This window comes from Grus americana, chromosome 3 (assembly GCF_028858705.1).
Source record: "Grus americana isolate bGruAme1 chromosome 3, bGruAme1.mat, whole genome shotgun sequence".
NCBI classification, from domain to species: domain Eukaryota; kingdom Metazoa; phylum Chordata; class Aves; order Gruiformes; family Gruidae; genus Grus; species Grus americana.
The window spans coordinates 77,866,746-77,888,275 of NC_072854.1; the positions used below are offsets into that span (position 1 = coordinate 77,866,746).

At 41.1% G+C, this 21,530-nt stretch overlaps 1 protein-coding gene across 1 annotated transcript in view; it reads right to left on the reverse strand.

The window, feature by feature from the left end:
• Positions 1-20,612, reverse strand: part of RPS6KA2 (ribosomal protein S6 kinase A2) — a 176,367-nt gene extending 155,755 nt beyond the window's left edge. Inside the window, exon 1 of the mRNA XM_054820218.1 lies at positions 20,101-20,612. Within this exon, the coding sequence (XP_054676193.1) occupies positions 20,101-20,199 (99 nt within the window). The 5' untranslated portion in view covers positions 20,200-20,612. The remainder of the gene's footprint in view (positions 1-20,100) is intronic.
• Positions 20,613-21,530: the final 918 nt, after the last annotated feature.

Sequence of the window (21,530 nt, forward strand, 5' to 3'; positions counted from 1 at the left end):
ATGGAAAATCTGCAGTGCTGTATGTGTGTGTGTTGGGTAAAGAAACTGAAGGCTTCAACTCATCGCTACCTGATTGTCCGTTTGAATTACCATCTCACATAAATATTTAACATTTGAATTTGCATAAGATATTATATACTTTTAGAATAAGAGCTAATATGTAGAGCTCCAAAAATGCAGAGTTCCATTACCAATATATGACTATAAGCTTTATTTAGTATATAGAAACCAGATTCTTGACCATTTACTTTCTTGTTAATTCATGGTTACTTGTCTAACACAGATTAGACACATGTAAACAAATATTGCCAGTAAAGACTTTCAACATCAGAAGTAATGCCAATTAATACCACGTTAGAAAATAATCCAAATTCTTAGATAACCTCCTTGGTAAAAAAAAAAAAGTCTTGGAATAACTTGGAGTTTGCAGTAGGCCCCCGGCTCTAAAGGACCAGTAGTGTATTTCTATTTGGCCCTGGATGGGTACAGCACTCTGCAGCCTTCCCTGCACTGGTCCTCCTGCCAGGGGCACCTTCGTGTTACTGGGGACAGAAGTAGTAAGATTTGTGGTCTTTTATTATTGTGCTCTGATAAGTCTAATCTTTTCAAACAGTAAAGTACCTGCTCTGACAGTCTGAAATCAGGAAATAAAACCAAAACCTTCCAGCTACAGCCATAGATTTTACCACTGAGGACAATATGGAGCGGAGCCAGTCTGCGGTATTTTGAAGACTACTGAACAAACGGTGTACGTTGCCTTTGCTCCCCGTAATTTTCTACTGTAATATAAATGCAATTACTGGTTCTTCCTCAACAGTAAGTTGTATTTTTGCACAGTAAGATCAAAAAAAGTAAACTCATTCCAAAATATCTGACTACACATATCTTTGATTTCAAAGCTTGAGTAATTACAAGTGCAAGAGAATGTTTTAGACTTCAGGCTATATTAAAAATGATCTTTACAAATGTTTCTCCTATCAGAGAATTTATTTTTACCAACTTCTGTGTCCTTCTGTATGGGTTGTGGCAATATTAAAATATTCTAAGACCGAAAACTCACAAAATATCAAAATTAATAAGTTCCTTATGATCACTTTCTGAAAAAACTGAACCTTGAGGTACTTGGGTGAAACAGTGAAAAAGTACAAAGACCCTTGCTTCAATCCTGCAAAGACTTGTGCATATAAGATATAGTCTCATCAAAGATGACATGCCTTTGCACAATCAGATGAATATCAGACTTAGGTCTCTGGTGCTTTAAACCCAACAATACTCATACAGACATATTTGGTTTGTAAAAAATAAATCAACTGTAACATAATATTCTTCTAAACAAGTTAGTGAAATTTAAAAAAAAACCTAAACTGAATTATTCCTCATTTTAGAACATTATAAAATTCTATCACCTGTGCTACTTGCCTAATTTCCAGAAAACTAAGCCTCTTATAGCTTCTTCTATAATGATCTTATTTTTCTTCATGCTTGCTCAAACAACAAAAATTTCCCTGAAATGAACATGTCTCACTTCAAAAATAAAATATAGGATGAAGAGTGTTTCTAAACATTAAATGGGACATAGGATGGCTATTTGTTGTCACTACATTTTTTCCAAATGTGTTTCTAAACAAGAAATATGAGTAATTGCAGACTTAAAAATAGAAGAGAAAGCGAAACAGTGTAAAATTGCTTGGCAATATAAAAAGCCCCATGTAATCATCACCGTTCCAGAAAGAGATCATCAGCAACTAAGAGTTTAGTCTGTGCAGATCTGTTGGAAGGATGCTGAGGAAAAGAAGGACAGCATGCACTTGTAGAGAAGCCACTTGAGCCCGGAAAGAAGCAGCAGAAGGTTCTGAATCCAGCCCTAATTTGCACAGATCCCTGGGTGTCCTTCCACGGATGACCTGAGGCTCTGACCATCAGGGTTCAGCAGATTTAGCAATGGCAATCAAAGATGGTTTTGCTTCCCCACCATTTGCTCCATCTCCCTTGGAGAATACTGCCCCTGTGTCGGAGGCAGCAAAGAGATCGTACGTCAGCCCATTGCTGCCCTAGTTCGCAGGCTGGTGCGTTAGTGCCAGCCCTGCTCCATCCGTGATTTGAGCTAACACACCAAGCAGTCGTCTGCAGGCTGCCGAAGCGTGGCCACCCGTTCCCTTCTGCTGCCATTGCTGCAAGGCAGATAACCCACCGCAGGAGCGGTAAATCTTCCCAATTTAGAGTCACTTATAGCAACGCATGCCTGCTGAGAGTTGCAGTGAGCGGTAGCTTGAAATACAGCCGGGTCTTGGTGGGTGCAAGCACGCAGTAACGCACCACAGTCGCGTCCTACCTGGCTTGGGCAGGAGCTGGGTAAGGGCTGCAGTGAGGAGGAGGAGAGATGTAAGGCCCCTCTTCTCCTCTAAGCCAGTCTGCTGACTGGAGCCTGTTAGATTGCTCTAGGTCAGCAACTTGTGTTAATACAGAAGAGAATAAAACTAAAACCAGTAAGAGACCGAGGCAGGAAGATGTCTGTAATAGCACCTCAATAAATTTCTCGTGGTTTGCCTTTCCATTAAATAACGCCTATATTCTGTTTAATACAAAGACTAACCTCTCCTGCCCTCTGCTCCGCCAAAGCAGACTGCCCGGGGGGTGGCGGCTGCGGTACCCAGGACTGTTCTGCTGACCAGCTTGTGATCAAGGCGGCAGATGCTCGCAAAGTAAACAAGATTTCAAGTCTGGTTTGGCCCCTGTTCTCTAGTCATGCTAACCCAGTTCATTGCAGGCTGCTCCAGGGAACAGAGGGATGTTCTGTCCACCTCCTTTCTCCCATAGACCAGTTACGCCGTGGGTAAATCTATTTTTTTTTCTTTTTTTCACCTCTTCTGTTCATTCTCAAGCCTCTTTCCCTCTCCCTCCAGATTTCCTCTAGGCCCTACACCATCTGTCGAAGCACTCCTCCTCTTTATGCACACTGTTGCATTCTATTCCTTCTCTGTCTGTGATCTATATTTAGTTGTTTTCCTGTTTATACACCCCTCCAGAGAGGGGTATTGTTGAATGTGACTAGTCAGGAAAAGAAACAATGCAGTTAGAGCACAAATCCTTTCAGAAGAGTAATTGGGATGAGAAGCTGTAGAGGATTGGGTACAGTAGAAAACTTTTTCCTAAGATTAATCAGAAACAGAGATCTGAATATAAATCCATAAAACCCCTTAGAGCAGCCTGATCAAAGCCAAAGAACACCTAAGTAGGGGAAGAAACAAAGGCAATGAAACATATGCAAACTTTTTTCTTTTTTTTGACACTTCCTTTTTTTTTTTTCCCCTCCCCATAAGTAAGATAAAACAAATTGGGTTTCGAAACCTTACAATACCTGTGTCTCTTTGCTCAAGCTACCGGGAGCCCCTGAACGTGAATCCAGAGCGCGTACATGATGAAAGCTCTGGGAAAAGCGTACTTACAGACTACTGGGAGTTCTGTGTTGGTTGGTCCAGAGACACTTGAAGTGTCTTTAGCGTAGGAGTAGTAAGCAGACAGCTGGGTCTCAAGAAGTTGGCCGCAGCACAACTGAAATCAGGAGAGATGAGTATGCATGGGCCCACCACGGTGAGACAGTAAAGAACAGCAATCCAGTGTCCACGCCACGGGGAGTGCGTCTGGTCTGAAGGACACTTGCACAGCAAGTAAACAGAGCGTTTCCCATCTTCGAGTTTCTTACAATAACAAGTAGCTTGTGAACGGGCGGCATGGAGGTAGGGATTGGTCGTGAAATACAACACACATGCACTAATACCAGGGAAGCTTGATAGCGCAGGTATCCTCCGTAAGAAGGAACTATTTATCATCATGAAATGGAGCCCTTCAGTACTCCAGAAATCTGTGATTTGGATCAAAAGAAACGTCTGGAATTCTGCTTTGGAGTTTTATGATTATAATCATGCAAACAGTTTTGATTATCTCACAGAATCAATAACTCTGACAGCCTAACATTATGCTAGTAAATGCATTGACAGCTAAGGGGGAGCGTTGGGTGCAAGTCATTTGTTTCCCCGATATCACTAACTATGAAAGCAAGAGCTGGAGGACCTCGTAAAACATCACAGATAGTTGGAAAACTCCAGAAAGGTATGCAATTAGTGATTTCACATTTCATTTTGCTGGGTGAAAACCTGTGTACATCACTAGTAGATAGTGCATAGCATGGACTAGAAAAATGCCTGCGCAATGGTTAGCACAGCTCACTACTTCGGACTCCAATATGAACGGGGGTCTGCCCTTAATGACTAGCAGGCATTCCCTGGCCAAAGGGGTCCAACGGCCTTTGCTGCGACGCCAGACGGGAGCACAAAGGGAAAGGCTACAGAGCGGAAGTGAAGGCAACAGAAGGATGACAGGAGTTTCAAGGAAAGGACACTTGCAGCATGACACGCTCTGCTGAGCTTGTTTGCTTCAGTTAGTGGCGACAATGGGTGTTTGTAAGATATTTAAACAAGGGGAGGGAAGTGGCTTAGTCTACAAGACGGGCTTCAGCTTTGGAACAGAAGATGCATCTGAAGCAACTGGGAAAAAGATGATTTCTTTAGCAGCACTTGTCAGGGGCAGGAAGAGCCTCTTAAAGACCAAAAGGGAAAAGCCTACACCTGGGGGGACAGGAGATGATCTAGAAAAACGACTCGATCATGAGAACAAAAGGGAAGGAACAAGGTCAGAAATTGTTCAGTCATACCCTGAAAATCACTTTAAGAGAAATGAGGATCCTGAAAGGGAGAATCAATTTTTAAAATAAGTTACACAATAGCATTTTTGGGGAGACGTTTCCATGAATAAAAAGAGTGAACTTTGTAGTAATTTTCAGTCCAAAAGGAATGTCAGCAGCAAAAACCTGAGCTGCTAATCTGTTTGGTGTCCAGCAGAACTAAATAAACCTTCACTCTGAGTCAATGAGAGGTTGCGTGTATGGTGTTATGAGATCAAACTCTAATCTTCTTAGTAGCTTTTTCCATACTAAAACTGCCATACTATATGTATTTACACTGTTACATGCATTATTCATATAAATGCTATACACACACACACACAAAATATGGCTGTAATTACAACATATTCCTTATATGTTGTATAATCTGAATCCTGTTCAGAAACTGTCCTAAAAAGGAGCAAAATACCACTAGGCATTATTTGCTTACGTTCCCTTCATTGCAAACAACAGAACAGACTGTCTGACAAAGAGACGTGTATAATCTGGTTAGCGTAAAACATTTGTCATATGCGCCCACGTAAGTCCTCTTCTCTCCTGTATGCATTAACGTCTCATGTAATTCAGAGGCAAAGTATAAGGAGGCTGTACAACACAGGTCAGTTTTAATTCCAGGTTGTGGGGCACAGGTGCATAGCCAGAGCTTAGCTAAGAAATTTAGCAGCTCCAGTGTCACCATGCAGAAAGCTTGCTTTGCTATTTACACATCCCACAATCATCAAAATATGTCAACATTTTGTATATTGACACACTTGACCGTTCAGCATGCAAATATAAGACATCGAACTAAGTAATCTGATAGCATATAAATATAGTCCTATCCAATAGAATTTTGTAGTAATTATTATAATGCATTATTCCAATGAAAGCACAAGTAAAAACCAAAATTCTTCCCAGACTTGCTTGCTCCAAACATTCTTGCCTGAGGACTCCTTATTGCACACTCCAAAGCCATTCTTACTAGACAGTCTAAATATCCACTTTTATCCAGAGAAATTAATTATTCATGTCAGCAAAGCCAATATCAGCTAGCTGCACAGGATGTTTCAAGCAAACGCTGATGCTCTATTATAATTCTGTAACGAGCATTCTAAAACCTTGTGAGTTATTGCACTATGATAATTTTTCTGATGAATTCTTACTTTGGCAGCCTACACCTTCTATTAATATCTATAGGATTGTTAAAATAATTCTACTGATACATCAGTCATTTGATGTTAAGTTCTGTGAGTTTTTTCTCCATAAATTATAGTACAGTGCCTGTTTTTTTCCCCCTCAGTACACCATATTGTAAGTAGTTTCAAACAAACGTCTTTAATATATTTCAACACAAAGACAATCACTGGATTCCAAAGAGAAAAACAGCCAGCATCATGCTATGTTGCCTCCCCTTATATCCAAAGCATCTTGGTAACCTTGACAAAATACTGCTATACTAGTTACTTCTTCTGCCTCGCCCATTAGATTAGAAATAGGAATTGCTTAAACAAAAGAGCTAGCTTATTTCAAAGCACGGGGAAAATATTAGTAAAAGACCACACTATTATGATAAATAATCTCATTATTGGGGACTATAGTATCTCAAAGCCCAAATATACAGGTAAATAGACCGATCCACTTGTTTCTGCAGCAAATCCAAATACGCTCCTCACAAAAAAATCCTAGCTTGCATCCTGGTGTTGAAGTACAGAAGCTGTTCTGCAAACAGTGCAGCGATCAATCCCAGTTTCTGATCAAATTCTCCCTCTCTTGCCATCTCCCTCTGCTTGGCTTCTTTAGTGGCTAAGGAGTATGCTTCCACTCTTGCTCTCCCTGTTCATTTTGGGGTACTAGCAAAGTCTCTGTCTCTAGTCCCCTATTTTCAAGAGTTTTACATGAATATTATGTCTTTAATATTGCTATTCTTCTATCTCTGTTGAATTTGACAATGGTTTCAAAGCAAATGGCCAAAAAATGGGGCGGGGGGTAAGGGGATGCATAAAGCCTTATTTCTTTAGGAAACTAGGCTAAAACTGAATCCAAATCAACAATTCATTTTTTCAGTAATTTCCTGTGTTCACACACAATCCCCTTCAGATGACTGCGCTACAGACACGCGGCACACTGACAGATCACCATTTCAGAAAAGTAAATGCAAAACAATGCAAGACCCTGACATTTGGGTTTGCATACAAGGGTACTTGGCCTCTGCTGGGGTAACAGAACACCTCATCCATCCACTGCTGGTTGGGAACTCAGCAGCTCAAAATTCGCTTAGTTGGGTTTTATTTAATGAAAATAGATTGATAGAGAAAATTTTTCCATGAATACAACACTCTTGGTGCACACACATATATCAAAGTGCCTGCCACCTACAACTTGATTGTTTCTCTCTCCTATGCCTTGAAGAATTTTCAATTTAGGAGGAAAGAACAAAACATTCGCTAAGATCCAGTTAGGCAACAGTTAGAATTACACTGAGAAAAAGGGAGATCCAGATTTAACAAGCTAAATATAATTTTAGAGGCCAAATGTATACTGAGATTTCAGATCCAGATGTGTTCCCATCCTACACTTTAACCTCCTGCTCGAGCAAATTTAGCCTGACAGGTTCACAGGCTTGGCCAGACGATAGCTCTCCTTTACACATCCAGTTATGAGGACACCAGTTTTGTGCTAGCCCAGAAGTTGGTAATAATTTAAGATGCACTTAAAAAGAAGGCAACATTTGTTTGGTGTAGTGCTTGTTGGCAACTTGAGGCCATCAACCAGGAGACAGACAGAAGCCAAGGAGGTTTACCTAGAGTAGGTTATTAATGCATTCCGTTACATCTCGTGTTTTGGCAGGGAGGAAGGAATACTGCTGTATCAACGACAACAATGCCAGTCTGGTAATGTGTTACGTGTCACAACAAAAGCAATACAAGTTTTCTTCTGACTCAGATCTGATTACAATTCCGGGGTGGGGGGGATGAAGAGAAATTTGATTTGCTTTGAATTGTGTAAGTTTGCACTGGTTTCAGCTTTATAGCATTGTAAATTTAAAAGGAGAAGCAGCCCTTAACTACCAAGATAAGGTGCTATGGATAGAAGAGCTTTTTATCATAAATGCCTAAATTAATGCAGGCTAGTTTAAAATTTGTCACGAAAATCCCAAGATGAACAACTATACAAATTTACTTCTTTCAGCAAGTTGAAATGGATGATGACCAAGTAGAAGCCGTGCAAAGCCATCGGGCTTTGCGTGACTTCATGTATCTGAAATGACAATGGACCAAAGTTGGCAGCTATTTTCACTTTGAGGTTTTTTTGTTCGAAGTTCAAAAGAAAACCCGGTGGGTGAAAACCCAGAGGCAAAACAAGAACAAAAGTTGTCATGCAAAGCAAACTGGTAACACAGGTAGCTTTACTTCACTATTTTCCAAGATACTGTAGATGTCATAGTAACTATGCTTTAAAAACAGAGTACAGTGCTGTGAAAATGGTACTATACAGAGCTAAAATCCCAGACAGACGTTCGTGCTCAGCTAGAAGCAGAGTTGAGTCATAGGTATGAAAATCTCAACAATACATTCAGGAGCCTGTGATGCAAGGGGACTCTCTAGGAGTTTTTCCTTCTGCTCTCCCTGAAAGAGAAACAATCACGAGACAGTTGAACTATGGAAAGCCAGAACGCAGAGCCATTTGAGGAGAAATAGGTGAGGACTACGGTATATGAGGGTGACATTTCTGAGATACATAGTAAGCTCTGTATTTGGGATTTGCTTTGGAGCTATCTGACCACTGTCTGGTCTTGGAGCAGAGTGTCTCCTCTGAATCAGCACTTCCTCACACAAAGCTTTGTTTTTACTGATGACTCTTGAGTTACCTCAGTGAGCTGACGATGGAAAGTACCAAAACAGAGGCAGTACAAGAAAAGCAGAAACATGTGATTCCCATTGTCTGAGTCTAAAGCATGAATTAAAAAAGCTGAATCAGATGAATGAAAGGGTGAGGGAGAAGGAAAAAGCAGAGCTGTTATCTTACAAGGGAAACATCTGAGAAAGCAAAGAGAGGGTTTTGGTAGACAACAGGACCCAAGAGCCTGGTCTCAGGGGCACAGTTTCCATGTGTGCAGAGCTCAGCATTTCTGTGGTCCAGCCTTGGGAGTTTACATGCCAGCACACAGCACATTCAAATCCTCAATCTTTATTTATGAGAGGGAAGAAAAACCTGAAGACAAAAGTAAAGAATCATATCCCAGGAGGGCAGAACAACTTAATTTCTTCTCCTCATTACCTGGAAAATGGGGAGTTGATGTGCCTCCCTGAAGAGATGATACAAAATCCCGGACAGCAACACCTCTCTGATCACCGGAAAGATAAATGAGTGCTTGCAGACCGTAGTCGTACTCCATGGAGAGAGCTCTATCCTTATTTCTGTCTCAGTCCCATAAATGTCACACCAGCAAACGGATTTAAAAAGCAAGGGGGAAAGTGCAAACTTTCTCGTGGCTGTGGTGTGTGCAGTATGTTAAATGGTTTGTAAGTCCCCACTTCCCCAGGGATGGCTTATAATCACCACGGCCGTGCATGTGGAAAACAACGAGGAGGAGCAGATGAGCACAAAAGAAGAGGCAGAGAAAAAACCTAACCAATCAATAAAAGAACAAGTGGTCAAGAGAGGAAGCAAAGGACTAATCTATTTTTCATAAATAAGACTCTTCAAAAAGCTCTGGTTTTGAAATGACCCAGATTGTCTGCATTAGAAAAGATTACATTTTTAATCCACTCATTTGACATGCATTATGAGAAAGATGAAAATATTAAATTAAAAACATAAAGACTTTCCTTACAACTCTAGGGAAAAACTTCCATACAGAGAAAGATGTCCAAGAACAACTCCTCCTATAACATCACAAACGTCTGCCTGTTACACCACTTCTTTCGATACAAACATTACTCAAATGGATTTTATGGCTTCTTTTATAAGCCTTCTACAGAAGGAGAAAACACTTTTAAACCAAGCAGAGGAAGAACAGGCAGTTGACACCATTCGCATGATTACCTTTTCCTAAGCAAACAATATGTTTATAGGTAACTTACACCCTTTCATAGAGGTACATGAAATTTCAAAAGTAAATTGGCATGTAAACTTTATCCCGATGTTTGGAGAGAATATTTTCAAAAAAGGTAGTTGGGATAAAATGGGTATCTTTTGGCAGATAATCTGTATAGTTAATACATGCTTTGGAAGTGACAGTCCTCAGAAATGTTAATGGTATTCCTTCTAAGGTCCCAGATGGGTTTTCCTGTCTGGGAAAAAAGATAAATTTGTTTGCTAGATTACAAAATCCCTGTTCTTGAGAAGGCTTTTAGAAATTCATTTCATACCATCAGGCAAAAGATGCCATTAGACAAGTTTTTTCAGCACACGGCCTTTCAGAGAAAAGTAAATACAGATTGAATTTCTCTGCTGTGCAAGAAGGGATGCTATAGCATCGATGGCGTTAACAGCCATAGCAAGGGAAGAGAGAACATCTGGATGCTGCCATATTTGCACTGGTGGAACAAGAGGGCAGTAGATGAGTAAATATTATCCACGCTTACTCTGCAGGCATAGTAAGTTCTGCTGCCCACCATCCTTACCAGCACTGCTGCTCGATATATTGTGAAGTGACAGTAACTTTTTCACAAAAATGTGGAAAAAAACAAAATGCAGGTGTGTTTGAATTATGCTTTTAGAGTAAGGATTCTTCAATTCTGCAAATGCAAAAAGAATTGAAACCACGTGGAAAAAAGAATTTTCAGTTACAGATCATAGGAAACTGTGGGTTCCCTCCAGCTCTGGGAACACTGGTGATTTTTTTTTTTTTTCTCATATCAGTTTGCAGTTAACATGGTACACACAACTGTCTTTGTTTCAGACCTGAGCTAAAGCCCAAAAAGTGCTCATCCTTATGACATAAAGGCTTGAGTTAGCCACCAAACTAAGGCTAATGGACATTAAAAGTTTTTAAAGGAGAAAGCAGAGTCTCTCCCCACTCTCCCCTCAGCTTGGTTCAGCCCAACTTCTGCTTTGGTAGCTTTATGTATTTTCTGCTTTACAATTGCTGAAACATCTCCATGAACAAAGGAAGCTTCAATAAAGCAGTTTTATTACCTCAGACTGGCAGGCATCATAAACCCAGACAACCTTGCAATGCTGGAGAGACTGAGAGGGATTAGCTGATGCTTGCTTCAGTAGGGGCTTTCCTGCCTTTACACCACACAGCGCTTTTTCTGTGTGGATTCACATCACACACTTCCACCCACTTCTCAAGTGAGCCTAAACATGCTGGAAGGAGAAGCTGAAGAGAAGTTGACAGAATGTAGAAGTAAGAGCTAGGATTAACTACCACACTTTCCTTTCCTCCTTTTGTGCCTGTTTCACTGGTTGGCCACATGCGAAGGAGAAGGTAACTCCCAAGGGTACGAGAATCTGGAAAACAAGGGCAGATATACCATCTTCTCCAGAGAGGCATGTATTCTTTCAAATTAAGGCTCTGCAACGTGTTTGAAGTCAGCCATAAAACGCCAACGCTTTACAATTCCTTTGTATTGCCATTACACGAAAACTGTTCACGTTTTGAAAATGTCGTGGTTTAGCTATCTTGATGCTACTGATTTAATGAAATGTTAAGGAGTTCATTTCGGAAGAAAAAGTAGCGATTTTACTTGCCAGGAAAAAGCTTCAGGTCTTTTTGACATAGTGAAATGTTATTGAAAAACTTTTGAAGTCTCTACTACTTAACATCTGCACACATTTAGTAATCAAAAATTCAAATTCAGTGATATGAAATGGTCTTGAGCTGTGTCATGCAAATAATCTAATATAAAGCTTTGCTTTCAGATTATAGTTCAGTAATAATTGGAACGCATAATCATACAGGAATAAAGAAGATACTGTGCAGACTAGCAGCAGATCCAGCAGGGTTTAAGCTATTTAGACAGATGACTTCAAAACGTATGCAATTACAACATTTAATTGCTGTCCCAGGCATTTTCCAGTCACAGACGGAGATTGTCTCATACAGGAAAAACCGGCATGGAGATGTGCTGATGCAGAAGTTAAAGATATCTGCAAGAATCACAGGATCTGTCCACTAGTTGCCCTCAACGTGGAAGTGGAGAAGACAAAGCTGAACTGCTGCAGGATTTTCTTTGTTACTCATTAGCAAAACAACAGAAATTTTCACTAAAAGAAAAAACTCTCCCCTGACCAAAAAACCAAATGTCCACCCAAACCTTTTACTTATTTGTCAGGACAATTACCTGTATAAGCATATATTATGGAGGTTTTCTTTCGTACAATTTATCAGTGCTTGCCACTTCGCATATAAATTACATAGCACAGTTAGTCCTCCGTCCAAACATGGGACCAAAGCACAGACCTGTGAGATGGTCAGGCTTGAAAAATGCCAAGAACACACCCTAATTCTCCAGAGTGTTACCACCCCAAAAAAAGGCTCAGTCCCAAAGCACATTCTACAATACACAGATCATTGAGACTGTTAGGCTTGTGCTTTTTCAAACATTTTTGAGTATTTTTCAACAGTTCTCGCCATCACCTAGTTCATTTACTCTTTATGGCATACAGCAGCCTGTGCCATATTGCTGGCTGGAATAATTACTGGATTCCTTCTCTCCCAAAAGGAAAGACAGATTCTTGTTATTGTTACACCAAAAATGAAAGAGAGAGGTAAAAACCCTAACAAACTAGGGACGTGGTAAAGCTTTGAGTCTGGAATACATCTTTGCATTAATTTGTATATGGAGATGTCTAAGGCTCAGTCTTGTTAAAAATGATAGAAGAGACTCAAACTCAGCACAGAGTGTTTTCTTTGTAGTTTTTAAGGCCAACATCTAATATTTCTCTGAAACAGAAATGTCATTTTTATTATGTTTTACATATTATTTCATTATTTGTAGTAAAAAAAGCCTTTATTGAATTCTGTACTTTTTAAACTAAATTTCCATATAAACTTTAAAAAATGTCTAATCATACCAGTTTTCTCCTTGTTGAATTCTACAGAACTTCAGAAAAAAAGCACAACATAAAATTCCAGACCTTGAACATATATACACGAGCATAAAACATATTCCACATGTTTACACAAAATGAGAAAAGAAAAAAATCTCTTTTCCTGCTTACCGTCACTCTCAGCTCACCACGACTCTTTATTCATAACGTATAGCAGGAACCAACACTGTAACCACCCAGCACTCAGATATCCCTAAAAAAGCCCCATGTTGCAGCACTGAGCTGACATTGTCCTGCTGGACATCGCAAGAGGGTACCACAAACTTGTCTGGAGGGTGGTACCTCTGAGAAGAAGTAGGAGTGCGTACCCTCTGTTGTGTGACAACAGGTAAAGGTGAATTTTATAGACAGAACCACGCACTCAGTTTCCTCCTCCCCTTATAAAGCCTTCATTTTAATCCTAATGGCTCTTGAACAGAACCATTTACTGCCTTGTGCCAGTCGTGCATAAGTCCAAATCTGGCCCTGCAGTAAAGAGGCATGACACCCTTTAATTACACCTGGAGTTTATACGAGCTCATTTATTTAGGTTTGATAAGATATCTGGCATTTAGCAGATTACTATTATTACTTATCATCTGAAAGCATGCTAGCAGCCTGTATCTCCCCTTCTCTCCCGTGTACTTCTACACAATGCCTAACACTATGACTTCAATCTGAGAAAAAGGTTTTCCTCATTGGAAACATCACAGTTTTGTCTTCTGTGGTCTCAATGGTTTGCACTTCCAGTATCCTTGAACTGGCGCTCAGCTAGAAGAGGGTGCCCCACATGCCACAGTAAAAGCAGCTCTGCTGAAATACTGATACCGGTGGCACATTTCAGAGGAGTAAGAGATTGCACGGCTAAAGGATGGCTGCTCCCTGCAAAGTCTTCAAAGCCATGCTGTGGCCACACTGCGACCATGCCCGCACCCACTGAGGGAACCTGCATCCCAAACTCTTTGCCTGGAAGGCACTTCCTTCTGTGCGAGCGGTAGCTGTGCTGTGAGGACCTTGAATAGATGTATTGCTTGCTTCCTTACACATCCGCAGTCAGGAAGCTATTTTCAAGGCAGATTCAGTGATCTACTCATTCTTTTCCATTTCCTGAGACTTTGTTCTCCAGGAAGAAAAACTGTGCCCTGTAAGAGCTGATGACTCTTACACACACACATAGAGAGAGAGAGCGTGTCCTGAGTGCAGAACTAACTGCTGCTTCCCTGCAGTACTTTGAGTCTTTCTTAACAGCAAATACTTTTACAGAAACATTGCAGAACTGGGACTTGAAAGTCTTAAGTGAACAAAAGGAAACCAACTAGCAAATATTTAGATGAAAAGTATTTCTACTTGAATAACTGGTAAATAAACATGGGGAGGTTTTTTTGTTCTGATTTCTATCTTACTTTAGAAATATTTCCAGCTACCTGTGAGGACAGAAGTGCAAAAAGCACACACAAAAGGAGTCCTCTCCTAAGACTAGCAGAAAAATGGATGAATTGAATGCTGCTGGTAAAAATAGGTGCAGGAGAGCTCAGCCCTCTGAGAACAGACTTTTTTGTGCCACAGGGTCAGACAGGCCATAACGTTATAAGCTAAAACCTAGAATAAAATTGCAGATTTTCCACTTGTATAAAACCAAGTTACTCCAAATTACTGCTAGGCAGGAGCTCAGCTGCCCACAGTTTCAAACCAGTCCACCAGGTTCAGCTGTCCCACACACAGATACTCCAGGCTCAGGGAACCAGGCCGTTACTTGGCCCACAGACACCTCTCCGTTTCATTCATTTCATCATTTGTTCGTGATCGTGACCAAACACCTGCTCACCATACCAGTTGCTTAAGGTATGCATGTGCGTGCCCTATCAGTTGATCGGACAGGACCCATCCCACAACCAAATGAAGATCCCTCCTGTTACATGAGGATATCAGGCCCCTGCTCTATGCCCAAACACGCATGTACCCTGGATACGTGGCCAGAGTCTGTGTTTAATCGTGTGATGTGTGTCAGAATTGATCTGACATCAGAGCCCGTGGATAGGGTCCGTGAGCTGTGAACCGGATGCCAAATACCATCGGATCAAGACATTATGCAGGCATTTAGATGGTGGAAATGGAGCATAAAATGACAATTTTGATTGCTCTCTGACAGGGTAAGGTCCTTTGAAATAAGTGATTTTTGCAAGGGACCATTAAGCATCCAAAAGAAAGGTTGACCTTCTTCCCTCTCAATGTTGCTGTGACTGGCACAGGGTCATGCTCCCGAGTCCCTAACTTTCAGGGAGGATGAGAACCATTTTTCCCACCCTATAGCAAAGACCAAGAATGGGGACCTGAAAAGCTCTCAAGTGCATAAAAATCCTGTGGCAAAGAAAAGGAAACAATCTGGTTTTCACAGTTACAATGGGCAGGACAAGATGACACAGGCTTAAATTGCCGTAAGAAAAACTTGCGTTAGACATTAGAAAAGCTCTCAGACACTAAAGATAATGTTGTAAAATATACCTCCTAAGGAGGTTATAGGCATTTACTGTTGGAGGTCTTTAAGAAGAGGTTAGAAAAACATCTGTGTTTGGTAGAATAGTTTAGACACAGCTGATGCTGCCTGAGGAGGAGGAGGGGGAGTCTAGATTAAGGCATTTTAGACCCCTCCCAGCCTTATTTTTCTATGATTTTTCTGTGGACAAGTTATGCCTACATCTACCTGCTTAATTTTCCTTTTTGTAGCTCAGCAGTTAATTTGAGGCTTGTGGGAAAGAGCACATAGCAGGCCTGAGGCACAAGAGACTGTTTGGGATAAAGTCAGAAGTATTTGGGGACCTGGGGAGCAATTTCTTTATTATGAATGTGTACACATGTGAGTAAGCTCTCTTCACAGCAAAACCAATGTAAACAGGTAGAATTGTGTCAAAGAACTTGAAAAAAATCATCATCATTTTAATTTTACAAATGGGGAAGGCAGGGCACACAGGTCTAAACCATCTGTAATGACACAGCAGGTTATAAAAATGAACCTGAAAATTGGATTTCCTGGCTCCTCAAGTGACCTATCTGATGGACTACACGCTCCTCCTGCTCTCCCTTGCCTGCCCTACCTCCCTTCCGCCCAGCAAGCCATGCAAGACTACAAGAATTGCAGCATTTCCTCATAAATGCCTTCCCTTGCCTGCAGCTGGGGGAAGTCAGACTACAGTAGTGTTGGTAACTTCTGCTGTAACAAGAACATACATGACAAAGATGTGCATTACCAAGGCAAAAAAACCCAAAAAACCTTAAAGCTGCCTCAGGACTTGCACCTTGCAGAGCTGATCTTGGGCTGCTAATCCCCATCTCCATTCTTTAACTTGCCTCCTTCTATCCAACCTATGACATAAAGAATACAATCTTCTAGAAAATGATTATCTATAAACATAAAAAGAGAAGACAGAATAAAGGACTTGTGTTTGCAAGTGAAACATTGCCCCAGTCCACTGTACAAAAGGAGCAGTCTAGCTCAGCATTTGCTGGCCACTTTCCTAAAGCTGCTGCAACTTAAGCCTGTAGGAAATCAGTGCCGAAGATTAGAACCGAAAATCTCTCATAACAAAGTATTATAAAGCCAGTGCCAGTCCTTCTGCACTATTCCTTACCAGATGGCATAGGCTTGTTTCCATTGCCTACATGCCAGTGCTGGAACCTAAGGAGGTCCTGTCTCTCACAACTATGCCGAGACACACCAGACTGCAAATTAATTTTTAATAAATTTGCAAGAACTGTGGTGGGCTCTAAGCCCCATACATAGTCCAAACAGAATTTTGAGTCGCTGCTACCAGTAAGACAAAACAAGAATTAAAAGAATTAAAGAATAAGAATAATGAAATAAAAATACATCATGAATGCAAAAGTCGGAAATATGTCCCAAAAGAATCAAGGGCAATGTTTTGATTGGTCATTTTCAAAAAAAAAAAAAAAAAAAAAGGCAGGCTTCTGCGTCACAGGAATAAATATAATCAAATTCTTTGCATGCTTAGGTCTTTCCTAGCTTATTCGAATGGCATATTTAACTTTTGAGTTATAAATCAAGGGATATTGCTCACTGCTATAAGATGCATTCCACTGGGGCTCAAAGTCTTTAGCAGATCCACACTGTGTGTACTTGCTCCTGATGGTTTCACATTCATGTTCATCAACACTCAGCAAGAACCATAAACAAAGCCCTTGTCTCAGATGCACACATGCAGTTCCCATTGACTTTGCTGGATTTTCAGCTGACTTCAATAAGAACTCAGTGTGCATGCAGAAGGGCAAAACTTGGCTCTGCACATTTAATAAAATTACATCACTAGATACCTTATAAATGAAGGGCAATGCAGGCCATACTGAAAAATAATATAAACTGAAAAATCAAAAGTGTAGTCAAATAAGTTCAAATTTCAGCCAGGTTTTCCCAGAATAATAAGAAGGGCACACATTTTAGGCAAGATGAAACAAAACCCCTGTAATATCTCATTTACAGAGTGTGCTCTGCATCCTTTAGCAGGACAAATTGTGAAACCTAGCCATCTACATAAGGCAATGATCTTGTTGTCTCAGATATAGCAATGATATTGGCATATGAAATGATTAAGTAAAGGTCAAGTTACAAGCTGTGATTTGCTAAGTAATTTTCTGCATCTATATCCCTGGCTTTGTAAGTTATGAAGCTCATTGCAAGTGAATTTGAAATGTAGAAGAGTACCACAGTAGAAAAAGTAATGAATCATATGATGTTAATAACTAATAGAATATTATTTTGAATCTATTCTAATGGTGGTATTTTAAAGATATCAAAGGCTTGAATCCAGGAGTATCTATCTTAAACCCTTCAACTCTCTTTCGTGCCTGGGCCAAAAGAGCACAACAAAAATCCCACACAATCTAGGAACAACAATCCCCTTTCATATTTCAGATGACATCTAGCAACACGTAACTTCTGCCAGGTACATTAGCTAATGCACGCTAAGCAGAGTAATGCCACATGTGTTTTCTCCAAATTTCTCCCCCCCCCCCCCCCCCCCCCCCCCCCTTTTCTTTTACTTTTACTCATTCCATGATGTAATAACCTGTGGCTTTTACTGCCTCTTTAAAAATATCTACCCATTAGGATGAAGAATATCCTGATTTTTAAAAATCCAACTACCGACAGGCTTCCTTGCGCTTTCTGTTTGGCTGACAAGCGCTCATTAGCCTGCAATTACAAATTTATACACAGAAGTACTCGGGGATGGAAATCACAGAGGGGGCCTGATGTTCATATGTTTGGTTTTTCCCCTCTAAGCAGGAACATCTCTGATGATTTTCACACTTAAATAGCAGAACAGATTTTATGAATCATTTTTTCTTCCTGGATGGAACAACCCCTATTCCCTGTTGCATTATAATACCGAGTCACTTTGCATAAAGTTGGTCATTACTGCCGAGTCAAGGGAGAGAGGAGCAAAGTGGACAAAATGCTCTGAATGTATATGTGCGATAGGATACATATCAGGCTGCTTCTTGAAGCAAATTATTTAAAATCAGAAAATAAAAATCATTACAAGACAACCCACGTAAGGGAAAACTATTTCATAGATATTGGAAAAACTCCAGTAAATCTAACATAATACTGATGATCAAAGGGATTGTAAAGGTGGGCGGGTTTGTGCCTTTTGTTTTGTTTTTTGGATTTTTTCTAAATGAAGCGAGAGTCTGGCCTGTTACAAATGCTGAGTCGTACTGGTCATTCACACCAGATTACCCAGTAAGTTAAATAATGAGTGTGGTGGAATCAGTCTCTCCCCAGCTATGGCACTGTCACGCGACAAGTTACGAGGTCTGGCGGAGCCCTGCTGTCCCAACATCACCTCCCCTCCTGCCATCGCACCCCGACGCTGGCAGCTTGCGAAGACACTCGTCTGTCTCAGAACTCCTTCATGGAACTCAGCGACTCCAGGTCTACTTTCTGTTGGCTCTGGTGAATTTACAGTGCGTTACAAGGAACATCCCTTTCAGATTAGCCTTTGCAATTCTGGATTCACAACCGGGAGGAGAAGGGTTCCTCCCATCTCCCCTCAGTCCTAGAGGGACAGGGCTGGTGCAAGGAAGGGAGCTTTAACAACTTTCATTTATTAGTTTGTTTTAAACGCATAGCATGACTATTTGGCGAGTGAAATAAAATTAGGTACCTTACGTGATCATTTTTTCAAGAAAACTGATTTTAAAGTTAAGAAAAAAAAACAAAACAACAAAAAACCCTGGGCAAACCCTCTGGTTTTCTGCATGTCCTGTTTAAGCAATGACACATGAAGAACTTTATGTCTGAACAATTACCTGGTACTTTAAATAGGACACTAAGGAAATAACATATTAAAATGTATTCACACAGCATGAGATTAATCCTCTTCCTGGGAATACCGGTGCAAATCAGAGTAACTCCTCGGAGGTCAATTGAAGTACACCAGCATAAAACAAATGTGAGGCAGAAAGGAATCAGGCCCCAGCTACCTCTATTTTAATGCAGAGGTTGCAGATCATCTGCAATGATAAAGTGAACAACATAAATATAACTGACATCTATTCAATTGATCTCACATCCTGCCGACTATTCACAGCTCCAAATATAGGGCTGAAGAACAATGGTTCGAGGAAGGGAGGCAGAAATCCTGGTTCTATCCCATTTACACATTCCTATCTGCTAATACCTCTGACTTGAACTGCCTTCATCTCCCCACACTGCTAAATCATTGTAGGTTTAATGTGACATTGTCCCCCTGCTCCTGAAGACCAATTTCTCCTTACAACAACAAAAAAAAATTAAAATACCAGGATACATAGGAGAGAAGATAAATGCAAAAATCTGTGCAAGTATGAGAACCTTACAAACAAGCAAGAAAACCCCTATCTAACATATATATAAAAGGCACTAGCAAATTGATTAATTATTTGGAAATCTGGCACTGAGAAAGAATGGTGTGTGCGCAGGGGAGGAAGACTAAAATATGAGGCTACTGCAAAGTATGGTGCCATTTGTGCTAATTTAAGTGGATCCGTAATTATTTCCCCACAACTTCACGATGTCCTGAACCAGCTTCCTCCTCCTCCCCTGCCAGGCTGATAAAAGGATCCTTAGCAACACACTAAATATATTATGCAATGTATTGAATACTACCGAGAAAAAGCACTAAATTACACTGGAACAAAGAACATTAGGTGCAAACATCACCACCTCCAGGGAAGGATCACCTTAAACTATTTATCACGTCAGTGAGCACAGGCATTCTCTTATATTTCCGTTACCAGCACCTAACGGTATTTGCTACGTTTAACAAAGTTAAGGTGAATTTTACCTCAAATCTACTTAGGCTCGAGCTCTTTGACCGAGATTTCTTGCGGAGATAGACCGAGAAGAACCGACGCACTGTGAACTTCTTCATGTTCATGTCCATTGCCCCGTCCCAGCTGCGGCGCGGAGCACGAAGGAGCTGCGGCGCCGCCGGAGAAAGCTAGCGCATCCCAATTGCCCCCTATTTATATCCACAGGCAGGAGATCCTCCGAAGTCTCTGCTTCTGTTCATCAAGCCGGGCACAGCTAAACCCGCAAGAGGTACGCTGCCGGAGCCATAGGAGCCCGCCGCTTGCAGCTGGGAGCGTAAAGGCGTTATACTCCCTCTCGCTTTGCAGTGTTTACATTTCGGTGTGGCGAGCCGAACTCTCTTTCCGCTCCCTCTCCCCCTCGCCTTAGGTCCTACTACACCCAATCAGGCTCTGCTTTGGCTGCATGCATAATCAGCTCCGGCAGATGACAGCTCCTGCGTCCCAGGCGTAGCAGGTTTGAGATAAATATTAGATGTGTCTATTGCTTTGCACTCCCTCTCCTCTCAGTCAGGCTCTTTCAATTTCCTGGTTTCCGAATCACATGGGGAACAGGCACATGCTGCACTTCTGTTTTTAGCTCGGAATTTCAACGCTGCTATAATTACTGAGGGCTACGGTGGTCAGATCCGAGAAGAAATCAGCTCCTGCACCAGAGTCTCTCCTGGGAGAAGGCTTAAAGACGCCATGAACCCGCTGGCGGAGCAGAAGGGTCTGAACCTCCTTTTATTCTGTGAAGTGTGCAAAATAACATCATGTGTGCCCCCTGAAATCAAAAATCTTAAAATGCTGTTCACAGATTACACACCCGCTTTACATTAAAATACCTAGCACTGGCAAAGCTCTGAGAATAGAAAGCACAATCTAGATGGTAAGTATTACTATTCTGATTGTACTACAGCGGGGAGCTACAGCCCTTCTAAGAGGTTAAATATGTACGTGTATTTACAGGCTATAATTTTGAGCTGCTCACTATACTGCAAGCAGGCAGACTTCCAGCTGCACCCCCACCCCCCCTGCATAATCACATTTTCTATCTTTTCTTCAAAAACTAATGAATCTCAGTGTGATCCAGAGATCGAAGAGCTTTCTCTGCCTGCCTCACACAGCTTGGGCTCCTTGTCCTTGGCAGCCTTTCCTTTCTGACTACCAAGGAGCACCCAGACATTCCTTTCTCCCATAACCTCATATGGAAAGTGAATGGCTCTGATGACTTATTAATGACTCAAATAAATAAGCCCAGGGAGAGCTGACACTGCTACAGCCTGAGAAGACTCTTGGAGGTTCAATGACAATACTACTCCAGTCAATCTGTTCTAAAAGAGAGAGACGAATTTTGCTTTAATTGCACGTCTGGACTCTGCCATGAGCTATGTTGGGTGGTCACGCCTGTCACTACCTGCTT